The sequence below is a fragment of the Salvelinus fontinalis genome, chromosome 19, assembly GCF_029448725.1.
Source record: "Salvelinus fontinalis isolate EN_2023a chromosome 19, ASM2944872v1, whole genome shotgun sequence".
Lineage (NCBI taxonomy): Eukaryota > Metazoa > Chordata > Actinopteri > Salmoniformes > Salmonidae > Salvelinus > Salvelinus fontinalis.
The window spans coordinates 46,641,853-46,662,298 of NC_074683.1; the positions used below are offsets into that span (position 1 = coordinate 46,641,853).

General features: G+C 44.0%; 1 protein-coding gene across 1 annotated transcript in view; it reads right to left on the reverse strand.

Annotated features, from left to right (window-relative positions):
- Positions 1-418: 418 nt before the first annotated feature.
- The window catches only part of LOC129816847 (anosmin-1-like), a 58,516-nt gene continuing 38,488 nt past the window's right edge, over positions 419-20,446 (reverse strand). Inside the window, exons 3-14 of the mRNA XM_055871775.1 lie at positions 20,125-20,187; positions 19,492-19,714; positions 15,047-15,231; positions 14,603-14,732; positions 11,894-12,099; positions 10,651-10,798; positions 10,256-10,399; positions 6,977-7,065; positions 3,554-3,725; positions 3,082-3,299; positions 1,865-2,006; positions 419-1,616 (exon numbers count right to left, since the gene is read on the reverse strand). Of these exons, the coding sequence (XP_055727750.1) occupies positions 1,558-1,616; positions 1,865-2,006; positions 3,082-3,299; positions 3,554-3,725; positions 6,977-7,065; positions 10,256-10,399; positions 10,651-10,798; positions 11,894-12,099; positions 14,603-14,732; positions 15,047-15,231; positions 19,492-19,714; positions 20,125-20,187 (1,779 nt within the window). The 3' untranslated portion in view covers positions 419-1,557. The remainder of the gene's footprint in view (positions 1,617-1,864; positions 2,007-3,081; positions 3,300-3,553; positions 3,726-6,976; positions 7,066-10,255; positions 10,400-10,650; positions 10,799-11,893; positions 12,100-14,602; positions 14,733-15,046; positions 15,232-19,491; positions 19,715-20,124; positions 20,188-20,446) is intronic.

The window sequence follows — 20,446 nt, forward strand, 5'->3', positions numbered from 1 at the left end:
CTGTATTCTCTCTCATACCAGAATAATTTAAGTACTCACAAAAATGTCAACATTCCACAGCGTATTGAAAAAGTGAAGGGATTGAGACAAAAAGGATTTAAAGCTGTTCAAATACAAAACAGCACACTTTACGCAACTGGCAGGGCACAATACTGTAGTCTAAAGGAGAGTATTATGTCCAGGGCACCCAACTCCAGCCATGGCTTGCTGGTAAGCTCTGAATGACCTGTTTATTTGGACTATATGTCTCAAGCTTCTGGGGAGATCAGTGAATATGTTGTGTTGGAGTCTGGCGTTATAGACTACACAGCCAACATAAGCACCAGTATCTGCCAAATAGTCCAATGTTTAGACAATATACACTATTTCATATTGACTCCTCACAGCAATTTTAATTAAGCGGATAAAGCATAAGGAATAGGTTAAGGATTATTTTATTACTTACCAGTTTGTACAGTTTCTACCATGGAAAAATAACATGTAACATGAGACTATATTTACAATTCCATTTTTACAAAATGTCTTTACAAGATGTTTTGCCGGTTCAAAAACACTAGACTAAAACACAACACAAACACAAATCAAACTTTGTAATACACACACAAATAAATAGACATTAACTGACTGTTCCACAACAAATATTTCTACAGTCAAGAACATAAAATTCCATAACTTCCACATAAAAGTTATAATTTCATTAATAAACATGACATTTTATTCCCCATATAATTATCTGTTAATGAAACATTGCTAACATATCCAAAAGAGGTAACAGACATGTTCATGCCTACAGAACACTAACGTTTGACATGCAAAACCATTACAAGCATTCAATTTGAAGCTTGTAATTTATTTACAGTTTAAATTCAAATGTACTTCTACATGCAACATACTATGAGAAATATTCTGGGTTAAACTACACTGGTTTTAGTTACATTATTCATCAGTACATAGGGTATGTCTAAGCGACATCTTTTTACTTGGTAAAATAAATAGTTGAACACGCGCCTTTCTCAATGAATACATGATTGTGTTTTACAATTGTATGCCGTTCACTCCACTGTGATTAACGTGTCTTCAGTTTAGTTACCATGATATTCAAACAAAATGTGATTTACTTTTTTATTGTCCTTTTATAATCTAACAATCTTTGAGTTCTAGATATACAAAGATATACAATTGGAATTGGTAATATACTGTTGCTTTGTTATTGTTTCTATTGGAACAAACAGTTTGAGAATTCCTAAACTCCTTAACTTAGTCTTAGTGTCCCATAAATAGCAGGAGAATGAACCAACCAGTCCTAAAGAAAAGAGTCCTACATATCAGTATGCATCTAACCGTATGGTGCAGAGAGTCCAGTCAGTGGATGGAATCAGGAAGGACTGAGGGAAAGCATATGCTGTGCAGCCTGAAGATGAACCCATTTCACATAGGTTGGGGTCAGATTTCATGGTCTGCTGTGTTGCTGTTTGGTTCCACACTGTATTCCCTCCCTGGGTGAAGGTGCTGAGAGACATTGGTTCCTGTCCCACTGGGTCTGATGGGTCAGGGGTCTCAATGTCTCTCCGCTGAGGACTTCTGGTGATGTGGATGGTGCTGCCTGAGTCTGGGTCCTACAACACACAAAATACATGTCAATTTCAGTTCCTAATGGTACTACAGAATAATGATCAAAATAGAGTAATGTGTGGTCATGCAAGAAATATACTGGTCATTGATGACCTCAGAAGATGTCACTGGAGAGTCACAGATTTGCTCAAATGAGCTATGGTATCTCTGTTTAAATCTAGCTGGACACAGTCATGTGGCTCACTAGAGGAGAGCAACAGTTGTAGTCAGTGGTCAGTGAGTTGGTACTTACGGTGTTGAAGGACTGGTAACACACTTGGGGTCTGAAAGGTCTTAATGGTGGCAGGACCCTCACCTCCTGACGTTATCACCTGGACCTCCAGTCTGTAGTACGTGGCTGGCCGCAGGTTAGACACCACCAGCAGACTATGGTCCTGAGAGGGTTAACAGCACAAGAGAAGACCATTAACCCTCGTTGGTGCCACTGTAGAAAACATTATTTGACATACCAAATGTTGTATGTAAGAAGCATTCAGACAAGGATAAATCAAAGTTGATCTACTTTTTGGGGTCAAGAACTCACACTAATGACATTTTCTATCAGCTTCCATTTTCTTTTGTGAAACATTTTCTACAACTGTAAAGGATTTGAGCAGCAATGTTGTATCAACTTTTAATTGTCCTCCAAGACTGGCTGAATACCTTTCTCACAGGCAGACAGTTGTTTAAAGCTTTAATCTTGGTTGGACTTCAGGGCTAGTATCACTTTCTGGTACCTGTATAACTTTTTTCACATAGAAGTCTAGAGTTTTTGTTCGTTCTGATGTTAACATGTTGAATTATCTGTTAGGTAAACCTGGGCTATATCCCATCCACCATCTGCTCTCTATTCAGCCACAGAGATAAATAAACACATCTTCTGTTTTCTCTTTCCCTGCCTGATAAACTGAGTGTAGTGATGAGTGTTTTTATTTTTAGAGCTGCGAGCGGCTCACTGGGTGGCGCAGACAGGCGGAACGTGTTGTTGATCGATTAGATTATGTAAAACAGTGGGTTTTTCAGCACGCTCATACAGGATGAAAGAGGAAGCAGGGAAGGTAGATGAAACACAGGAGGAGGAGAACTTCTAACGGGACCCCTCCCTCAGATCTCTGTGTATGATTGCACACCACTGCTTATCTAGTTCTTCATGTAAAGAGGGCAATGCAGTGTATCCTTAAAATACCTCCACTCCTGGCAGGCATTGTATAATGAAATGCTGAAGATCACACTTATTTTTTCAGCACACAGAGGGCAGTGTCCCTGGGAAAAGTACAATATATTCTTGATAACATTTTCCTTCAAATTCTTGCGAAGCTTTTGTGTTCTACAGCAAAAGCAAATACATTACAATAGCCACTTCCTGGTATAACCAATTCTAAAGTGAATGACTGCATGTACCTTTCCAAACAAGAATTATCGCTACAGGAATAATAGTTATTTGAATATAACGGAGTTGAATAGACTTACTGGAGGCAGGATCTGGGACTGGGAGATGATGCTGTTGGGCAGGCTGTTTTGTCGGCTCTCAGTGGTGACCTCGGCCCAGGTGACCTGGAAGCCTGTGATTCGTTGATGGGCCAGGATCTGTGACACCCGCCACAGAAAGTTGCCCGTGACGTTTCCCTCGTGGATGGAGAAGGACGCCGTCAGATTCTCCGACTTAGCCAACACTTTGGGAAGTGGGGCTGCAGAGAGAGATCGGAATAACTATGTTGAAAAACACTCGTCTGATGGACATATATTCTTGGCATAATGTAAACTGTAAGTGCTAGGCTGGGAAGAATGTCATAGTAAATAAATAAGGCAAAAATCTACTATAACAAGAGAAGAAGCCTCTTTCAACAACTGTGTGGAGAGTCGTGGAGTCTGGCACATAATGCAACATGATAATAAGAGTATGAACATAACATGACCTGGTTGTACTGGGCAGCTGACTCACCTTCCTCCCCAGGACAGGGGATGTGTTTGTGGCTCTTGCTCCTGATGGTGGTGCAGGACGGTGTGAGGAAGGTGGTGCTCTCGTCCTTGGCGCGCCTCTTGGACTTGAGCATGTGAACAGTGACTTTGTACTTGCAGGAGAAGAGCAGGCCTGGGAGGTTGATGTAGTTCTCCTGAGCCAAGAGACACATTAAACGTTCAGAGCCCTGACATGATATCGCCCAGGTCACGTCCCAGGAAACCACCACAGATAATTAAATACATGGAACCAAGAGAGGATCAGGTTCCCTCCCTATGCCCTGGAACATGGCCCACATTACTGAACCACTTTGAACATTCACATAGTTAGGGGTTAACCCACTAGTCCTCCATTCAAACTACAATGAAAAAAATATTAGATTATTTTGATGGGTTCCAAGTGTAACACAAATATAAAAGGAGGTATCTGATAAAGACGGGGGACAAGAATGCATTTCGGGGTCATTTGAAACGAAAATGACATGTTAAATGAATTATTCCAGAATTTTTTCCCAGGAAACATGAAGATTTCCTGCTGAGTGGCAGATCTTTTTTATTATGATTTCTTCAAATTAAAACAACAACAATACAATATAATGTGAATGGCCGCTCCCATCAGTCTGTTCATTGGGTGAGCTCGTCCCCAGACGCCAGCAGGGCAAAGCCCCCGCCCCGAAGGGATTTTCCAATGGCGGGAAGGACCAAGCCCCGCCCAACGCCCGGGAGGGCATGGAAGCGAGCATACCCAACGCCCGGGAGGGCATGGAAGCGAGCATACCCAACGCCCGGGAGGGCATGGAAGCGAGCATACCCAACGCCCGGGAGGGCATGGAAGCGAGCATACCCAACGCCCGGGAGGGCATGGAAGCGAGCATACCCAACCACCAGGACCAGCACACACACTGCTCACAGCGTGAAACCAAAACACAAAACAGAACTAAATGCAAAACATACAATAATCACATCCCAACCCTCACACCTGATTGGAGGACCTCAAACATGATACTGTGCATGTGTGTATGTATTTATTCCCACACTCATTAATTACAACCTTCAGATAGCCACAGACCAACCCATCTTTCTCATTAAATCATCATTCTACCATTTCCTCTTGCAATACATAACGTCATTCTACCACGATGTCTCACCAGGGACTTCAAACTCTCCATCTGCAACATTTCAGTTCAAATGTTCCCAAAAATAAACATTTTACCCAAGAGCACAATGATATTTCCTATTGACTGACTGTGGTCCAACCGGGCTCTGATAGTATGACATAACAATCATTCCTGGACCCGACTCCAAAAACAAGCAACCGATGGACAGTACCAAAAGATGTGTTCAATTGCTTCGGTTTCCTCGTGGCATAGTCTGCACAAGGCTGACTGACTCTTTTCATAGTCTGCACAAGGCTGACTGACTCTTTTCATAGTCTGCACAAGGCTGACTGACTCTTTTCATAGTCTGCACAAGGCTGACTGACTCTTTTCATAGTCTGCACAAGGCTGACTGACTCTTTTCATAGTCTGCACAAGGCTGACTGACTCTTTTCATAGTCTGCACAAGGCTGACTGACTCTTTTCATAGTCTGCACAAGGCTGACTGACTCTTTTCATAGTCTGCACAAGGCTGACTGACTCTTTTCATAGTCTGCACAAGGCTGACTGACTCTTTTCATAGTCTGCACAAGGCTGACTGACTCTTTTCATAGTCTGCACAAGGCTGACTGACTCTTTTCATAGTCTGCACAAGGCTGACTGACTCTTTTCATAGTCTGCACAAGGCTGACTGACTCTTTTCATAGTCTGCACAAGGCTGACTGACTCTTTTCATAGTCTGCAAAAGGCTGATTGACTCTTTTCATAGTCTGCACAAGGCTGACTGACTCTTTGTAGCAAGAATTTTATATAATAGCTTAAATTGAAAAGAAAGGATTGATGTGTCAATTGTTGTTTTGTATATCAGTTCATAAACCCGATGCCATGGTATTGGGACATCGTAAATCTGTTCCCAACCATCTTGAACTTTATGTGGCATAGTTGTTAACCCTCTTGACCGTAAGTGAAACTGACACATTTTACATTGGTCATTTTAAGCCATTTATGATTTATGATTTTGGCAGACAAACTAATTATCTTTTTTCTATTTAAGTAATTGCCTCTTTCATTTTTGTGACAGAACTGCGAAGAGTTGTTATCATTTTGTATTGAGCATACATCTCCATACACCTTGATTAACTGCTTGTATGACAATTTTAACATAGTTGTTTCCAAAGTACATTATAAACATGATACCTTATACTATACATTATCTTGAAAACATTGGTTTACCCTCTATCAGTACATTGAAGCCATATTATTTGCTGTAATAAATGTTCTGCCTCTTCTGGAGGATAACATTTGAATTGTAGCCAACTCTGTATGGCTTCATTTAAAAAGGGGGATACTTTAAACAGGGTTCTATTGTCAATCCACTGAAAATTGATGGTTTTAATCTGTATAACAGCAAAGCGACCACTTTTAAGGATTGGACGTGCCTCTCTTAGTGGCTCACTGGAATTAAATCTTCCATTTGTAATAATGACATTCTACACTAATAGTTGTGAACTCAGAGGGCGAGTGTTCTCTCTCTGATATGCAACAGCCCTGATTAAAAGTGAACCAAGGCGCCATGTTCACACACAAGAGACAAGGACAGCGCTGTGCTGGAATCCTTCCCAGGGACATATAGAAAAAGGATGTGTATTTCCTAGCAACCAGAGAAGGGCTCCCTGAAGAATGTGTTGCTTGCCAGGCCTATGCCATCCTGGAACAGCGCTGAATTCAATCAGCCCCCCCCCCCCCCACACACCCAGCCCCTGCACCCAATGTGCTCATGCTGGGGGTGCATGGTCCATCACTCCCGAAAACATTGTTTTAGTACAGCGCACCATGTTTGGGCAGTGCACCATGTTTGACCACACCGACTGAGTCATAATCAAAACAACAGTCGCTGATTTACCCGCTGCAAAGTTGCACAGCAGGACTGAGGCGCTGAGTGGGGCCCTTTTCTTTACACGAGATGTCTTTTCTTAGTGCCAGACAAAAGGCTGGCGGGCACTTTGCATACCACTGAGTTGTAGGGCTGTGACGATACCAGCATCGCTATATTTTTTCCTTGACAAAAATGAAAACACAAAGCAGACCAAACTCTTTGGTCCTTTAAAAACCTACTGTACGTCAAATATATTGGAAAATAAATACATGTGACTCTAGGTGACAACATGATGTTTGGTTCCGACACTAGAGCTGCTTTCCTAAAGAAATTAAATCTGCTTCATGTTTTGAACAAGACACAGCCACACACACACACACTTGGAGCAATGACTGTACTTTGATAGAAGGATGATTTGGGGTATAAGACAGACCTGTGTGACTGACTTCTCTGGTCCTCTGGTCTCGTTGTGACTGCAGTACTCAGGCATCCACTGGACATGGTAACGACTCACCAAAGGATCTGGGAGTAGAGGAAGAAGAGAGATGAGAGTAGTCAAAGACCTGGTGCAAAAACAACAAAGAACCCGATGACAAAGACAATATCAGACATGATACTTGCTTGTTGGATAAAATGATCTTATCGTATAATACATTATCTTACAATAACACCCAGTCAGACTGTCTGAGTACTCTCTATTAGTGTCCCACCATCAGTCTGATCTTATCAGACATTAACAGATGCTGCTGATACACTAGCTGGTGAAACGCATTAAAACCCGATTCTTACATTTCCTACTGTGACTCATCTCAACGTGACATTAATGTCAACATAATAAAATAAGAAATAAAAAACTAAATACGTACATTCAAATATTTCTCCTAAATGTTGTGTTGAATCATCTCATCTGCGGAACGTGGCCATGTTTAAAGGCCTACCCTCAGCAATGCTGAACCAGCGCCAGTCTCAAACCCCGGGTCCCAGCCCCAGTTCGCTTCATTACTAAACCGTAGACCCTCATTGGCTAATCAGCGCTGTTTATGCTCCCATTGCCCCCTGATATTTTACAGGAATTATTATTCATCTGGCTGTGTGCGTTCAGATGTGAAATTATACTTCTCCGATTAATAATTGAGTTACGCTGTGTTAGCCCTTGGCAGGGGCCTGGATTGCGGTCGGGAGATAAAAGGAGGCCTTTGAAGGTTTCGACACGGATTTGGCGTGCTCAGCCTCCAAGCAGTTTGGAAGCAGAAGAGAGGAATTAAGGGGAAGCGGGAAATTAGGGGAAAATAAACAAGATATGCGTAGCCGAGCTGACAGAGAAGAAGAGGTACGTAAAAAAAGGGAAGGAACATTAAATCAGGTATAGAGCAGCACGGCAGAGTTACATAAATCAAGGCTGAGAGCTCGCCTTAGAAGTCTACTGATCACCGTCGCTACTGTCTGTCTGTCTGTCTGTGTGTGTGTCAGGCAGTGATCCACTATCTCACCCTCTGAGACAGTCCTTTATAAACCTATGTCTCATGAAACAGTACAGATAGACATTCCTACTTGACCAGATGTGTCCCAATGTTGAGCTGCCTCAGAATGAGCGAGTGCAGTAATCAGCAGAGTTAATCTGTCCCTCAGTCTGAAGTTCTGAACACAGTCTGATGAAGAGAAACCTGATCCTAGGCTATCAGGGACCAGGTTTCTCTCTTTCTTCCAGTATAACCCGGGTGGTCAGACGCAGACCGAGAGGCAGATCCAAAGGCAGGCATCCATCATCAGCCCAGTTAGAGGCTGAGTCTGAGCCCACCACACCACCACCCTGTCAGACTAGGACTGCTGCAGCGTAGTGTAGTGTAGTCATCCCCCCAGGCTAGTCCATGGAGCGAGCCCAGAACTAACTCCACAACACTGGGACTGAAAGCTTAGCCGATCCAGTCACAATCACTCAGCCTCCGGAGCCCGGGACAGCCCTGCTAATCACTCTGGACCAGGAATACTTCCGTCTCTTCTCGGTCTCTTTCTCTCTCTGCGACTCAGCAGATGGCTTCTCCATCAGAAGCACCACTGGGCCTCTCCTCTCCTCTCCTCAGCCAGGCCATTCCTGCCTCCACTCTGTGGAGTTTGGCTTGGCGATGACATACACTACCGTTCAAAAGTTTGGGGTCACTTAGAAATGTCCTTGTTTTTGAAAGAAAAGCACATTTTTTGTCCATTAAAATAACATCAAATGAATCAGAAATACAGTGTAGACATTGTTAATGTTGTAAATGACTATTGTAGCTGGAAACGGCAGATTTGTTATGGAAAATCTACATCGGTATACAGAGGCCCATTATCAGCAACCATCACTCCTGTGTTCCAACGGCACATTATGTTAGCTAATCCAAGTTTAGCATTTTAAAAGGCTAATTGATCATTAGAAAACCCTTTTGTAACTATGTTAGCACAGCATAAAACTGTTGTTCTGATTAAAGAAGCAATAAAACTGGCCTTCTTTAGACTAGTTGGGTATCTGGAGCATCAGCATTTGTGGGTTCGATTACAGGCTCAAAATGGCCAGAAACAAATAACTTTCTTCTGAAACTCGTCAGTCTATTCTTAATTTGATAAATTAATGCTATTCCATGTGAGAAATTGCTAAGACACTGAAGATCTCGTACAACACTGTGTACTACTCCCTTCACAGAACAGCGCAAACTGTCTCTAACGAGAATAGAAAGAGGAGTGGGAGGCCCCGGTGCACAACTGAGCAAGAGGACAAGTACATTAGAGTGTCTAGTTTGAAAAAAAAGACACCTCGCAAGTCCTCAACTAAAAGCTTCATTAAATAGTACCCTCAAAACACCAGTCTCAACGTCAACAGTGAAGAGGTGACTAGCCTTTTAAAATGAATAACTAACACAATGTGCCATTGGAACACAGGAGTGATGGTTGCTGATAATGGGCCTCTGTACGCCTATGTAGATATTCCATAAAAAAATCTACCGTTTCCAGGTACAATAGTCATTTACAACATTAACAATGTCTACACTGTATTTCTGATCAATTTGATGTTATTTTAATGGACAAAAAAAATTGGCTTTTCTTTCAAAAACAAGGACATTTCTAAGTGACCCCAAACTTTTGAACGGTAGTGTATATTAGCAACATAACATAGTCCAGTGAATGGGACTTGACTGGCTACCTTTGGAGCACGCCTTTCAAGGTTTCCATATTTTCGTAGGGGAACGTGGTCTAAGGAGTTTGTGGACAATGCTGTGCGGTGAATGTTTTAACTCTTTCATGTCGTCCGTGTGTTTCTGGAGGGTGACGTCAGGTCTTGTAAAACAAAATTGACGGTTTCAACACTAATATATGAGAGAGGGCTCATTTTAACTACAGCTGTCAATAAACCCCAGCATACAGAGCCCCTCTCAATCCCTGTGTTTACTGTTCTTCAGCTAACAGAACATCCTAGGCCGCCGCTCCTCCTGGTCCACAGTAGATTTAAACTCACCCTGAGCTCTTATTGCCCTTGTCAAAGACAACCCGTTTCATTTAGTTGATCTACAATATCCAGTATCTTTTCCTACAGATTTAACACAATTGAGAACCAATCATTTCCCAACATTGATTAGCCAATAAAAAGGATGCAGGATGCCTGATGAAGGGCAGAATGATGTGGTAATTACAGTAGGGTCGGTGCTAAGGCCCAAACACGCTACAATAATATGGTACGTACCCCCTCGGTTCTTCCAGTAGATGCGGACCTGTAGCTGGCCGTCCTGGTAGAAGGGTGTGCCCACCTCCAGAGGGCCGGCCGGGCGCTTGCCAAGGGTGGAGCCAACAGGCATCATAACCTCCTCCTTCTTGGACACTGGTTTCACTGGGTTGGAGAAGGAAAAGAGAAGTTAACATCAGATTTCTAGTCTAGCTAATCTCATAAAATCTCCAAATGCAGCTCAAAGCTCTAATATGGGAAGGTTACAGTATGCTTAAAGATCTATGATCATATCAATAGTTATGCTAATAAATACTGTAAAATGAATTCATAAAAACTATTAAACAGTGTCATTATTTATCACTAAGTCAGATGGGTGCAGCCTTGTTTAGACTCGATGTCCCATGATGTCTTACCAGAGTCATTGTTCTGGGCAGCGGTGCTGAAGTGGAGTGATGCCTTGGAGCTCTTCAGACGCACCTGACCCCAGTAGGTGACTGCCTGCAGCTCCACTGTGTAGCTATTGTTAGTCAGCAGGCCCTCCAGATCCACCCAGCTCTGGGCCTGAAATCCCAGAGACAACACCACGTCAACCACAGCCAGAACACAATGTGGCCAGACCACAACCATATCACTCAAACCAGATGACTCAGATCCCTGTCCCAGTCTAGTCCATTTCAGTCCCAGCCCAGGCTAGCCCAGTCCCAGCCGAAGCCAGGTCTGTGGGAATAAGAACCATCCTTATTGGGAACACGTGTGCTGGTCTAAACCAACATGGAGAGAGGAGATAGTAATAGAGTCTTAGGCCTGAGGCTTTACGCTCTGTGTGAGGGAGCAGTGTTATTCCCATCCCCTGGGGCTTCGTTACAGTGTGTTTAGGTCTCAGCATTCCTCCAGCAGCATGAGCTTGATAGGCTCCAGTTATGGATCAGTGCTTGTTTTGATATTCCACCATCAGCAGGTAGCTTTCAAAGCCCTGAGGTGCCAAAGTATCAAAATATATCTGGTGTCTCCCAGCTTTCTCACCTCCATGCCACATCTGCATCTGATTACCAACACTAATTCCGGATCCTAAGTCAGCACAAGTGGAATGACTGTCTAGACAATAGCGTTTTTGCTTTATTCTTCATAGCGATGCTAAGCTAAACAGACATTTGATACTATTGCACTTGTTAAACCACTTCATTTGACAGCTTGTTAATCGTTATTCAATTAATAAGAAACCACTGGGCTAAAAGACCTTGACTTATCCTCGGTTACCAGTAGTCAATCAAAATAACAGTAACCTTGACAAATATGGGTTAAGTTATCCAAGGAACACATCCCTGTGACACTATCTAGCACTATCTAGCACTATCTAGCTTAACCAAGCGTTTAAGGGGAATTTAATTTGTTTGAGGAAATAAAACAATGAAAAAGGCCTGCAGTGCGCCGTGCTGCATGAGCGATTACTTTAAGAGTTTATGTATTTAAATGCCTTACGTTGCTGATCTTTTTCCATTGTGGGGCCTGTGGTTCATATTTACAGTGCAGAGACTAGGGGAGCGAGGCTGAGCTTGAGATGGGTCTGATCCAACCAGCCCATCCAGGCCCTCGGGTGTCTAGCCTCCCAACCTGCAGACACATCACCCAGACAGGAAGAGAAGAGCCGATGCTTACCCCGTTGGTGGTCTTCCTCCTCTTCTTCTTGGACGGCACCAGCGACTTGCCGGGAACAGTCCAGCTCCAGAAGACTTTGTAGTGATGGACGGGGATGTCGGGCTCCGAGGGCAGGGTCCAGTTAAGATGGGCTGTCACCGTCCCCTCAGCACCCAGCGTCATGTTAGTAACACGCAGGCTGGTTGGTCTGGGAGGGGCGGCGGGATCTGGAGAGAGACCAGGAACACAGTACTCTAATGTCATGTAATCCACAGCAGTTCTCCTTCTCTCTCCCCCCAGCTGTTAAGCTTTAATTCAGGGACTGACTGAGGAGGATAATGTTAGACACAGAAAGACTATTGTTTCATAATGGAAGACAGCAAGAGATCATGATAGAGCTGTTTTTGTTTGTACAATTTGGGAACGACCACAAATAACGGCGCCGGCAGAAAAGTGACAGCTGCAATGTTTTTTTGGTGCTAATAAGTGGCTGGAGGCTCACAGACCAATGAAAAAACACAAATCAACAAAATACTGAGATTCATTCAAATGGACGATCACTTAAACCACATTAATGTGTTTATCCTTGCTTAAAATCATATCAGACGTTTGGTTTAATGTGTCTAACCAGGATACATTTGCACCAGTTAAGACAGCTTTGCAGTGCAGCTGAGAGACCAGAATAAGGAGGGGCCCATATGAGAGGCCCAGCCAGTATGATGGTGTAAAGTCATTAGTCCACCACTGACAATCTGTCATGAAATGTTATGACAGGTGTCACGTCTACGACAGCGTTACACAGGACAGAGAGCTCGGCTCAATGGTCACCAAACACATGCTGCTCACTTTCACATTCCATCTTAACTTGAGTCTACCTAGCGTGCATGTGTGTGTGCATCCGAGTGTGTGTGTAAGATGATGTTTCAGAGCTTGTTTATAGCCTGGTCAGATGGGGTCTGCCCCAGGATTGCTGCCGGCTGCCGCATATAGTCAGTACTGATGTCAGGCCAGGGGTCCCAGGCAGGGCCAGGGCCAGGCAGAGGCAGGGCCAGACGCCAGACCAGAGGGAAAGGCCTATTAATGAGAAAATGGAGACTACAGCCCTGTTACTGTTAGCTCAACTCCCCTTTCTTCCTTCTCCCACCTGAAACACATTTGAGGTGGTTTCAAAGCGCAATTGGACGCATCGTTTGAGTGAACCAGCTAATGTTTTCCATGCTATATAACTAAGCAGTGAGTTTTTTGCAAATTGCCCAAACAAAGTATGGTGGTGCGAAATTGCAATCAGATGATCAGGCTGAGCTATGTAAGTAACAATGGAATGACAGAATCAATCGCTCATCAAGTGACAGCTCTCATCCATCCATCAGCGTTGTGGGACTGATTGGAGGTCAGTTTCCAGGCCTGCAGCACAATCCTGTTTCCACCTGGTGTCTGGTGATGTCACGCAACCTGTCAGAACACCCAGGGGACTTCATGTTAGAATATAAATGACAAGGAAGGTCATTCAGGCAAGGTACTTTGTTTTGGTTCCCTGGTGAATATTGCACCACAATCTTGTCATAGACTATGTAAAAAAAAAATGCCTTCATTACTTCCTCAGCTATTCATATTGAAGATGAAGACAAAGGTGGTCCCTGCTAGACAAAATCTCTACCCAAAGCCATGTTGGTAAAGCAAACGCACCACAAGAACTCAGACGAAGGGCCAAATCCGGAGCCAAATCAACTTGATCCCAGTGAACTGCAGAACGTTGCTTACAGCTCTGCCTCTACACCTCAAACCAAACTATCTGCTCTTCCTCAGATGAAATCTAGACACAATAATACATTCATAACCCTGTAATCCAGACTAAAGGGTTGTTTCGAGTCATTCAACATAGAAGCACTCAGAGTAGTACAGGCATCAGCACAGTCTCAGCCCACTATCAAACACAATGCTAATCTGTAACACAGATCTGAAGCACTGAGCAGCCTACCTTACCTCATTCTCCCTGGAAGCCAGACAATAACTTACATGCAGTTGAAACCTGCAATATCCTGACTAATTTGGACATATTACATTTTATACGGCTGTAAAGAGGGAAAGCCCCACCTTTGAAGAGTTAAACGTACAAAGGTGTGGTTGCATCGCTATGGAGAAAAGCACATGTTCTGCACGCACAGTGGTTTCTGATGACTTTCTGTGCTCTGTTTGGCATCAGTGTGCATCAATTTCCATTTAGCTCAGAGGACAACTTTAGGGACGGAGGGGCGAGGAATGCTTAATAATCTGACTTAAGGTTCAGGTTTGTTAGGTAGGGGAAAGAAAAAGAAACAGATTACATATGGTTGTGATGGATATTTAAAGACACCGTGCCAAAACCTTTTTGTTATTTGCTTTTAATAAATGTGAGCATTACGGGTGTAATCTTGCAGAATATTCCAGCACAGGAACAATGTTACGTTCCTCCAGTGTGGGTGTTTCCCCTCACTGCAGGATTGATTGAATTTCAGGCAAAAGTTAGACACACACACACACACACAAACATGCAAAAAAACACAATTTGTCCATGAACAAAATGGGGAAATTGGCCATTACTGAGACAAATCAGGCTGTAATGGATTGTCCCAAAGTCTCCACCTGTTCATAGCCCTTGACTGTAGTAAATGGAAGGATAGGGTGTCACACAGGAACTGAGTAGGGGCCACACACACACACAACCCCCACACTCTCCCAGACACAGCCTACCTCTGGAGGAGCGGAAGTGCTTGCTGGGGGCAGTAAACCCGCGGGTCCCGTGTACATTGACGGCAGCCACTCTGAACTGGTACCATCTGCTGGCTCTGATGTCGGCCAGTTGGATGCGCTCCTCTGTAGTCTGAGAGACAGATGGGAGAGAGCAGCCACACAGGGGTTAAAGGTCACACAGGGTCGCAGCTCATGTGAGTGTTGCTGCCACATCAGTCATCTGTCTGTTTCTCTTTGCCAAACTTTCAAAGACACTGCGACTAAGGAATGTGCAACAGTGTGCGACAGTGTGATTGAGTGCAGTGCTTCCACAGCTGTGGAGTACCACCCCGACATTGTTATGTCTCTCTTTTGTGGACAACATATTATGGTTTAGTTTTAGCAGGTAGCAATCCTCCAGCAGCATTGAGGTAGTCAGAGAAGGAGCCTGGTGTGGTGCCCTACCTGTGCCACGGTCTCCCACTCTGTGGCGTCGTCCTCACTGGGGTGGATGCCATAGTTCCAGCGGCGCTGCACCACGTACAGGACAGGCTCCACAGAGATGTTGAACTTAGAGGACCAGCGGATCACCAGGCCTCCGGAGGGCTGCTCCACAAACACCAGCTCCTTTCTGGGCTTCAGGGGTGCTCCTGAAAACATTCATTGACATCACTGTGAGACAGAGTTAGGGAGAGAATGGGGCAGGACATTATCACTGTGAGTGACTTTAGGCAGAGAGGAAGAGGCGAAGCCAGATGATTTAAGTCCTTTTTTGTAGGGAGGTCTATGAGCGTGTCGAATTATGTGATGCTTATTTTAATGAATATAAGTCTCGTAATGTTTAGGCTGTTAATGTACTAATATCACATGGCATTATGGCAACTTTGAGAAAAAACACTTAGTTATGCCTGTTGTTCACACGCATATCTGCCCTCATTGTCTAGAATTGTCCCACCTGATCTCGCCTGCCTTCAATCATTGAGGACATGTATTTCCATTGTCAGAGCTATCTTGTCAATATAATAGATCATCTTTGCTTGAGGACAGACATATAACATATAACATATATAACATCATCACTGTGTGACTTTGGGAGAAACATTACAGATTTGAGATTGACAGACACTGTCCGAGACACTGTCCACTGGGTCAATATCATGGTCATTGTGCTGTGACGGACCGTGATATACTCTTGGATAGAGAGAATGTGGTTTACCAGCTGTCTCTTTGGGGAGGACACAGATAGTTAGCCTCTGGGTATGTGAGGTAGTGGAAAGCCGAGGAGCTTAAATTATCTTCTCTCCATGTCAAAACACACTCAGATGCACACACACACACACACACACACACACACACACGTGTACAATCCATTTGCCTCATTGTCCCTCAGATTCAACCCATTTAAACTCTGTCAATGTGCCCATGTGCGATAAATCCGATTTATTAAGTGCACAGTGTAGGGAAAAGTGAGTGTCCATGACAGACTAACTCTCTCCTGGAGGATTTATTTCAGCTGAGATGTAGTGAGTTGTTGATTGAGCATCGGGCTAAGTGTTAATGAGATGGAGATTGGAAACGCAGCGTTCAGGAGTACAGAAGAACACTGAATAAATCCCACACCTCTCAATAAATCACCTGCCGCTCTCACACACTTACTTACCCAAGGACCTCTCCCCTCGATCTGAGGAGAGCGAGCGCCTAGCGCTGCTCTGTATTCATAAAATGCACACAGTATAAACACACATACTCAAGTCAAAGTAACTGCAAACAAGGTGCTCAAAATAGTGTTGAATTGCCTGTGCTGCATAAGCAGGCTGCTTCAACTTGTTACATCTCTATTGAGTATTTGTAACGTGATTGATTGATACTCATTGTATGCCGGGTGGGAGATGAAGGTGGGACCATTTGCCAGACACATATAGAGTCAGTCTTGAGTCTCGTAGATAGAGGCTCGACACAGAGGAACAGCTGTGTGCCATTGTGCTGAGGTTTCACAGCTCCAGTGTGTGTGTGTGTGTGTGAGACAAACACAATACCACAGCATTCCTACTCCCTCCGCCATGAATCATCTTCCCTCAGCTACACACACACACACATCCCGTCTCTTCATCCAACAACCATCCACACGCAGCAAAGTGACAAACCCTCTCTTAGCTCACACCCCTACAAAGATGCGAGCTAGATCCCATCCAAGAATCATACTAACAGGATTCATCTTCCAATGGCCACATGCTTGCTCTGCCCCATCCAAAAATACATAACCATGAAGTTCGCCTTGATGAACAGTTATCAAGAGCTGAGCATTCATTCATGTATTGTGCATTCCAACAATAACGTTCCTGGATTATAATGCTGAGTGCTCACGCACACACTGTCAAAATGACCTGGCTAATTACAGGTGCCGTAGCAAACAAGCGCCAATCAAGGTGGGAGGAACACATCCAACAATACGTTCTTCAAAAGGTGATTGTAGTACAATGGCATCCCATAGTCTTCAAACACTGATGCGTGCTCAGTGTCATGCCATGGTTCCCAGAGTCAACAATATACATGGTTACATAGGTCTCTGACAGTTAACAATGAAGATATGCGTCATATTTTACGTGCATCAAATGACTGTCTTTGTTTTGGAGCACAGAGGCAGCAATACATCCATACCCCAGGATGGTCATGCACTGTTCAATCTTTTAAATACGTTAGTGGTGTGGAGCTGTGAATGGCTGGGGAGGACGACGGCTGGCTGGCGAGTGTGAGGATCAAGCATCACAGCGTCTCAAGAGGGAGAGAAACCATAAGTAAAGACTGACAGATTTACATAAGGACACGGGCTGAGAACAAGACTGCCTTTCCACACTGGTCTCTCAGTGATCACTATTATGGTGACAGAATAACCATCTATCACAAATGACTGCCAACCCATCATGGCTGAGGGAAAAGGGGGAGAGACATATCTTATTCAAAACTCCACTTTGCTAGTACAGCTTTGAACAAAAAAGAAGACGTTACAGTCTAGTGAGTAGTATGTAATATCACTGGGTTCTATTGATGTCAAGAGAAAAGCTCTACATATGGGACCAAGGCCCTGTAGTCGTCTTCTGTGTATTTGTGTTCAAAAGACATAACACACACACAATGAGCTCTGCTTTCTACAGCGCACTCTTCCGCTGTCACACACTCGCTGGGGACCTTCACCTGCACACACACACAGGGTACACAAACACACATCTGAGAGCAATCTCCGCGGGGGAAACGCTCCATTTCACCCGGCTCTCGTCAGAATAATGGCTTCCAGCATTATGGATCATCCTGAACACACACTTGTGCACATACAGAAACAATTACTCTCTCCACACTGTGAGCACCTAATTACCCCTTCAACAATGGAGATCGGGATTAGAATCATGACTTAAAGCAGACTGCTAATTAAAACATGTGCAAATCTGATACCAATACAGATCAATCCTGACTTAAAGCAGACTGCTAATTAAAACATGTGCAAATCTGATACCAATACAGATCAATCCTGACTTAAAGCAGACTGCTAATTAAAACATGTGCAAATCTGATACAAATACAGATCAATCCTGACTTAAAGCAGACTGCTAATTAAAACATGTGCAAATCTGATACAAATACAGATCAATCCTGACTTAAAGCAGACTGCTAATTAAAACATGTGCAAATCTGATACCAATACAGATCAATCCTGACTTAAAGCAGACTGCTAATTAAAACATGTGCAAATCTGATACCAATACAGATCAATCCTGACTTAAAGCAGACTGCTAATTAAAACATGTGCAAATCTGATACCAATACAGATCAATCCTGACTTAAAGCAGACTGCTAATTAAAACATGTGCAAATCTGATACAAATACAGATCAATCATAGGCTGTGTTTGGATTTACAGGACAGTCAACTGTTTGGCTCTATATACGTTTGTTCTCTATGGTGAATGTATCTAATTGTACAGTATATTCAACTCCTCAATAATACCTCTCCTTTTATCTTTCTCCATCCACACAGGCTGTGAATCTCCAGGCCATGACACTGCCTTTACTGTACATCCATTCTTTCAGAATATATTAATGCATGCTTCAACACACCCCCCCCCCCCCCCCCCCACACACACACGTGTGTGTGCACTTCAAAAATAGCCACAGCTCTGTCACTGCATTGCATCAAAGACTGAAAGAGGCAGGTTCCAGTCTTTCCACTGAGCCCAGTTCCACTTCTCCTGCCTTGTTATGGTCCAAGGCTGTCAGCAGCCAGACAGGGTCAGTGTGCTGCTGACAAACACAACTGAAGAAGATCCAGCTTCCATCTCCTGGCCCAGAGGCACTGAGAGAGTCTTCTCTCGCTCTTCCACAATGGGCTGTGCGCTCTCCTCTTGTCTCTGAACATCCAGACACCTCAGGCAGTGACATTAAAACAGCTTTACTGGAGGTCTCCCTCCTTCTCTCTCTCTCTGTGCATCTGTTCTTTTGTGAGCCTAAAGCTGATTTAGAACAATTTCACACACTGGATGTATCATAAAATACAGCATGTACAGAATGTGGGGATTGCGTGGAGACAAAGAAACTCAAGTGAAATATTGGTCTATTTTGAATAAAATTAAATGTATGGTTCACTGCATAGCTAAATGGATTTTGCAGCACTACTAGTGAAACTTGGTATATCGTGCATACACAAACACAGACCGCTAAAAAGGCATAGCCTTGCTAAATAATAACCGAAGATGATTTACAATATTCAAGGACAAAAGTTAAAGCACAGAAAGCTACTACTGCATTTGAATAACCGAATATGACAGAGTTCTGTGTACAGTAACTAGCTTTAGTGTTGTACCCAATGATGTCACATACGGCGCCTGTACAGTACATGTCATATTATGATGTGTCATTGTACCTTTGTAGAGGTTCTTGGGGGTCTGACAGGTGTGTCCGCAGCCATTGGAGCAGCACTTCTTGACAGCGGAGCACTCTCCATCCTCCTCACAGCTCTCCACGCAGGCTGCAGCGAAGCCACTGGCCTTCTCAGGGGCCGAGCAGTCCCCCTGTTTCACCCCTTCTACAGACTTCAGGAACTCACAGCTAGTCAAACACTCATAGTGCTTCTTGGGAAAGAGGGGCTGGAGGGTAGAGGGGAACAAGGAGGTGGTAGGAGGAGGAGAGGAGGAAGAGGGGGAGGTAGGAGGGGGAGGAGGAAGAGGAGGAGGTGGACAGGAGGAAAGGCAAATGAAAAATGTGTGTCAGGTGACTTGTAGCGTTGAGTGTGCCAGTGCTTGAACTGGCAGGTCAGCGAGCTAACAGGGATTGTCCTGTTTACTTTGAACCTGCTGACTAATTTGAGTGGTGAGTAAGTTAAACAGCTTTGATTCAATCTTACACGGAGTGCCATTACATTACAGTAGAGAGAAAAAAAAAAGAGCCTCCACTTTACTTGACGCTCTTCGTTCCCTCAGACTTTCCCCTTATTGAATTTTCCCACTCCAGAGGGAGCACTCAAACTCCGAGGCGGTGGCAATAGTGACATACGTACCTCGCATAAGTCCTGGCACTGATTTTCCTTCAGGTCCCAGGATTCCTTGCAGGGCTCCAGGCACTGTGAAAGGGAGAAGGAAGGGTGTCAGTGCTTCAAAGACCCAGCCACATTAAAGAGCTTAGTGTGAGCGAAGCCTGAGAGGGTGCTCTCTCTCGCTCTCCCTTGCTCTCTTTCTGTCTCACTCCCTCTCCTCTCTGACTGCCAAGCACCTCACACAGCCACTTCCACAGTACACATCACAATCAGCATTCACACCTCTTTGTTACAGAATCCCCACATACTTTCAAAGAACATCAACAATTTTCTACAAAAGAAGGTA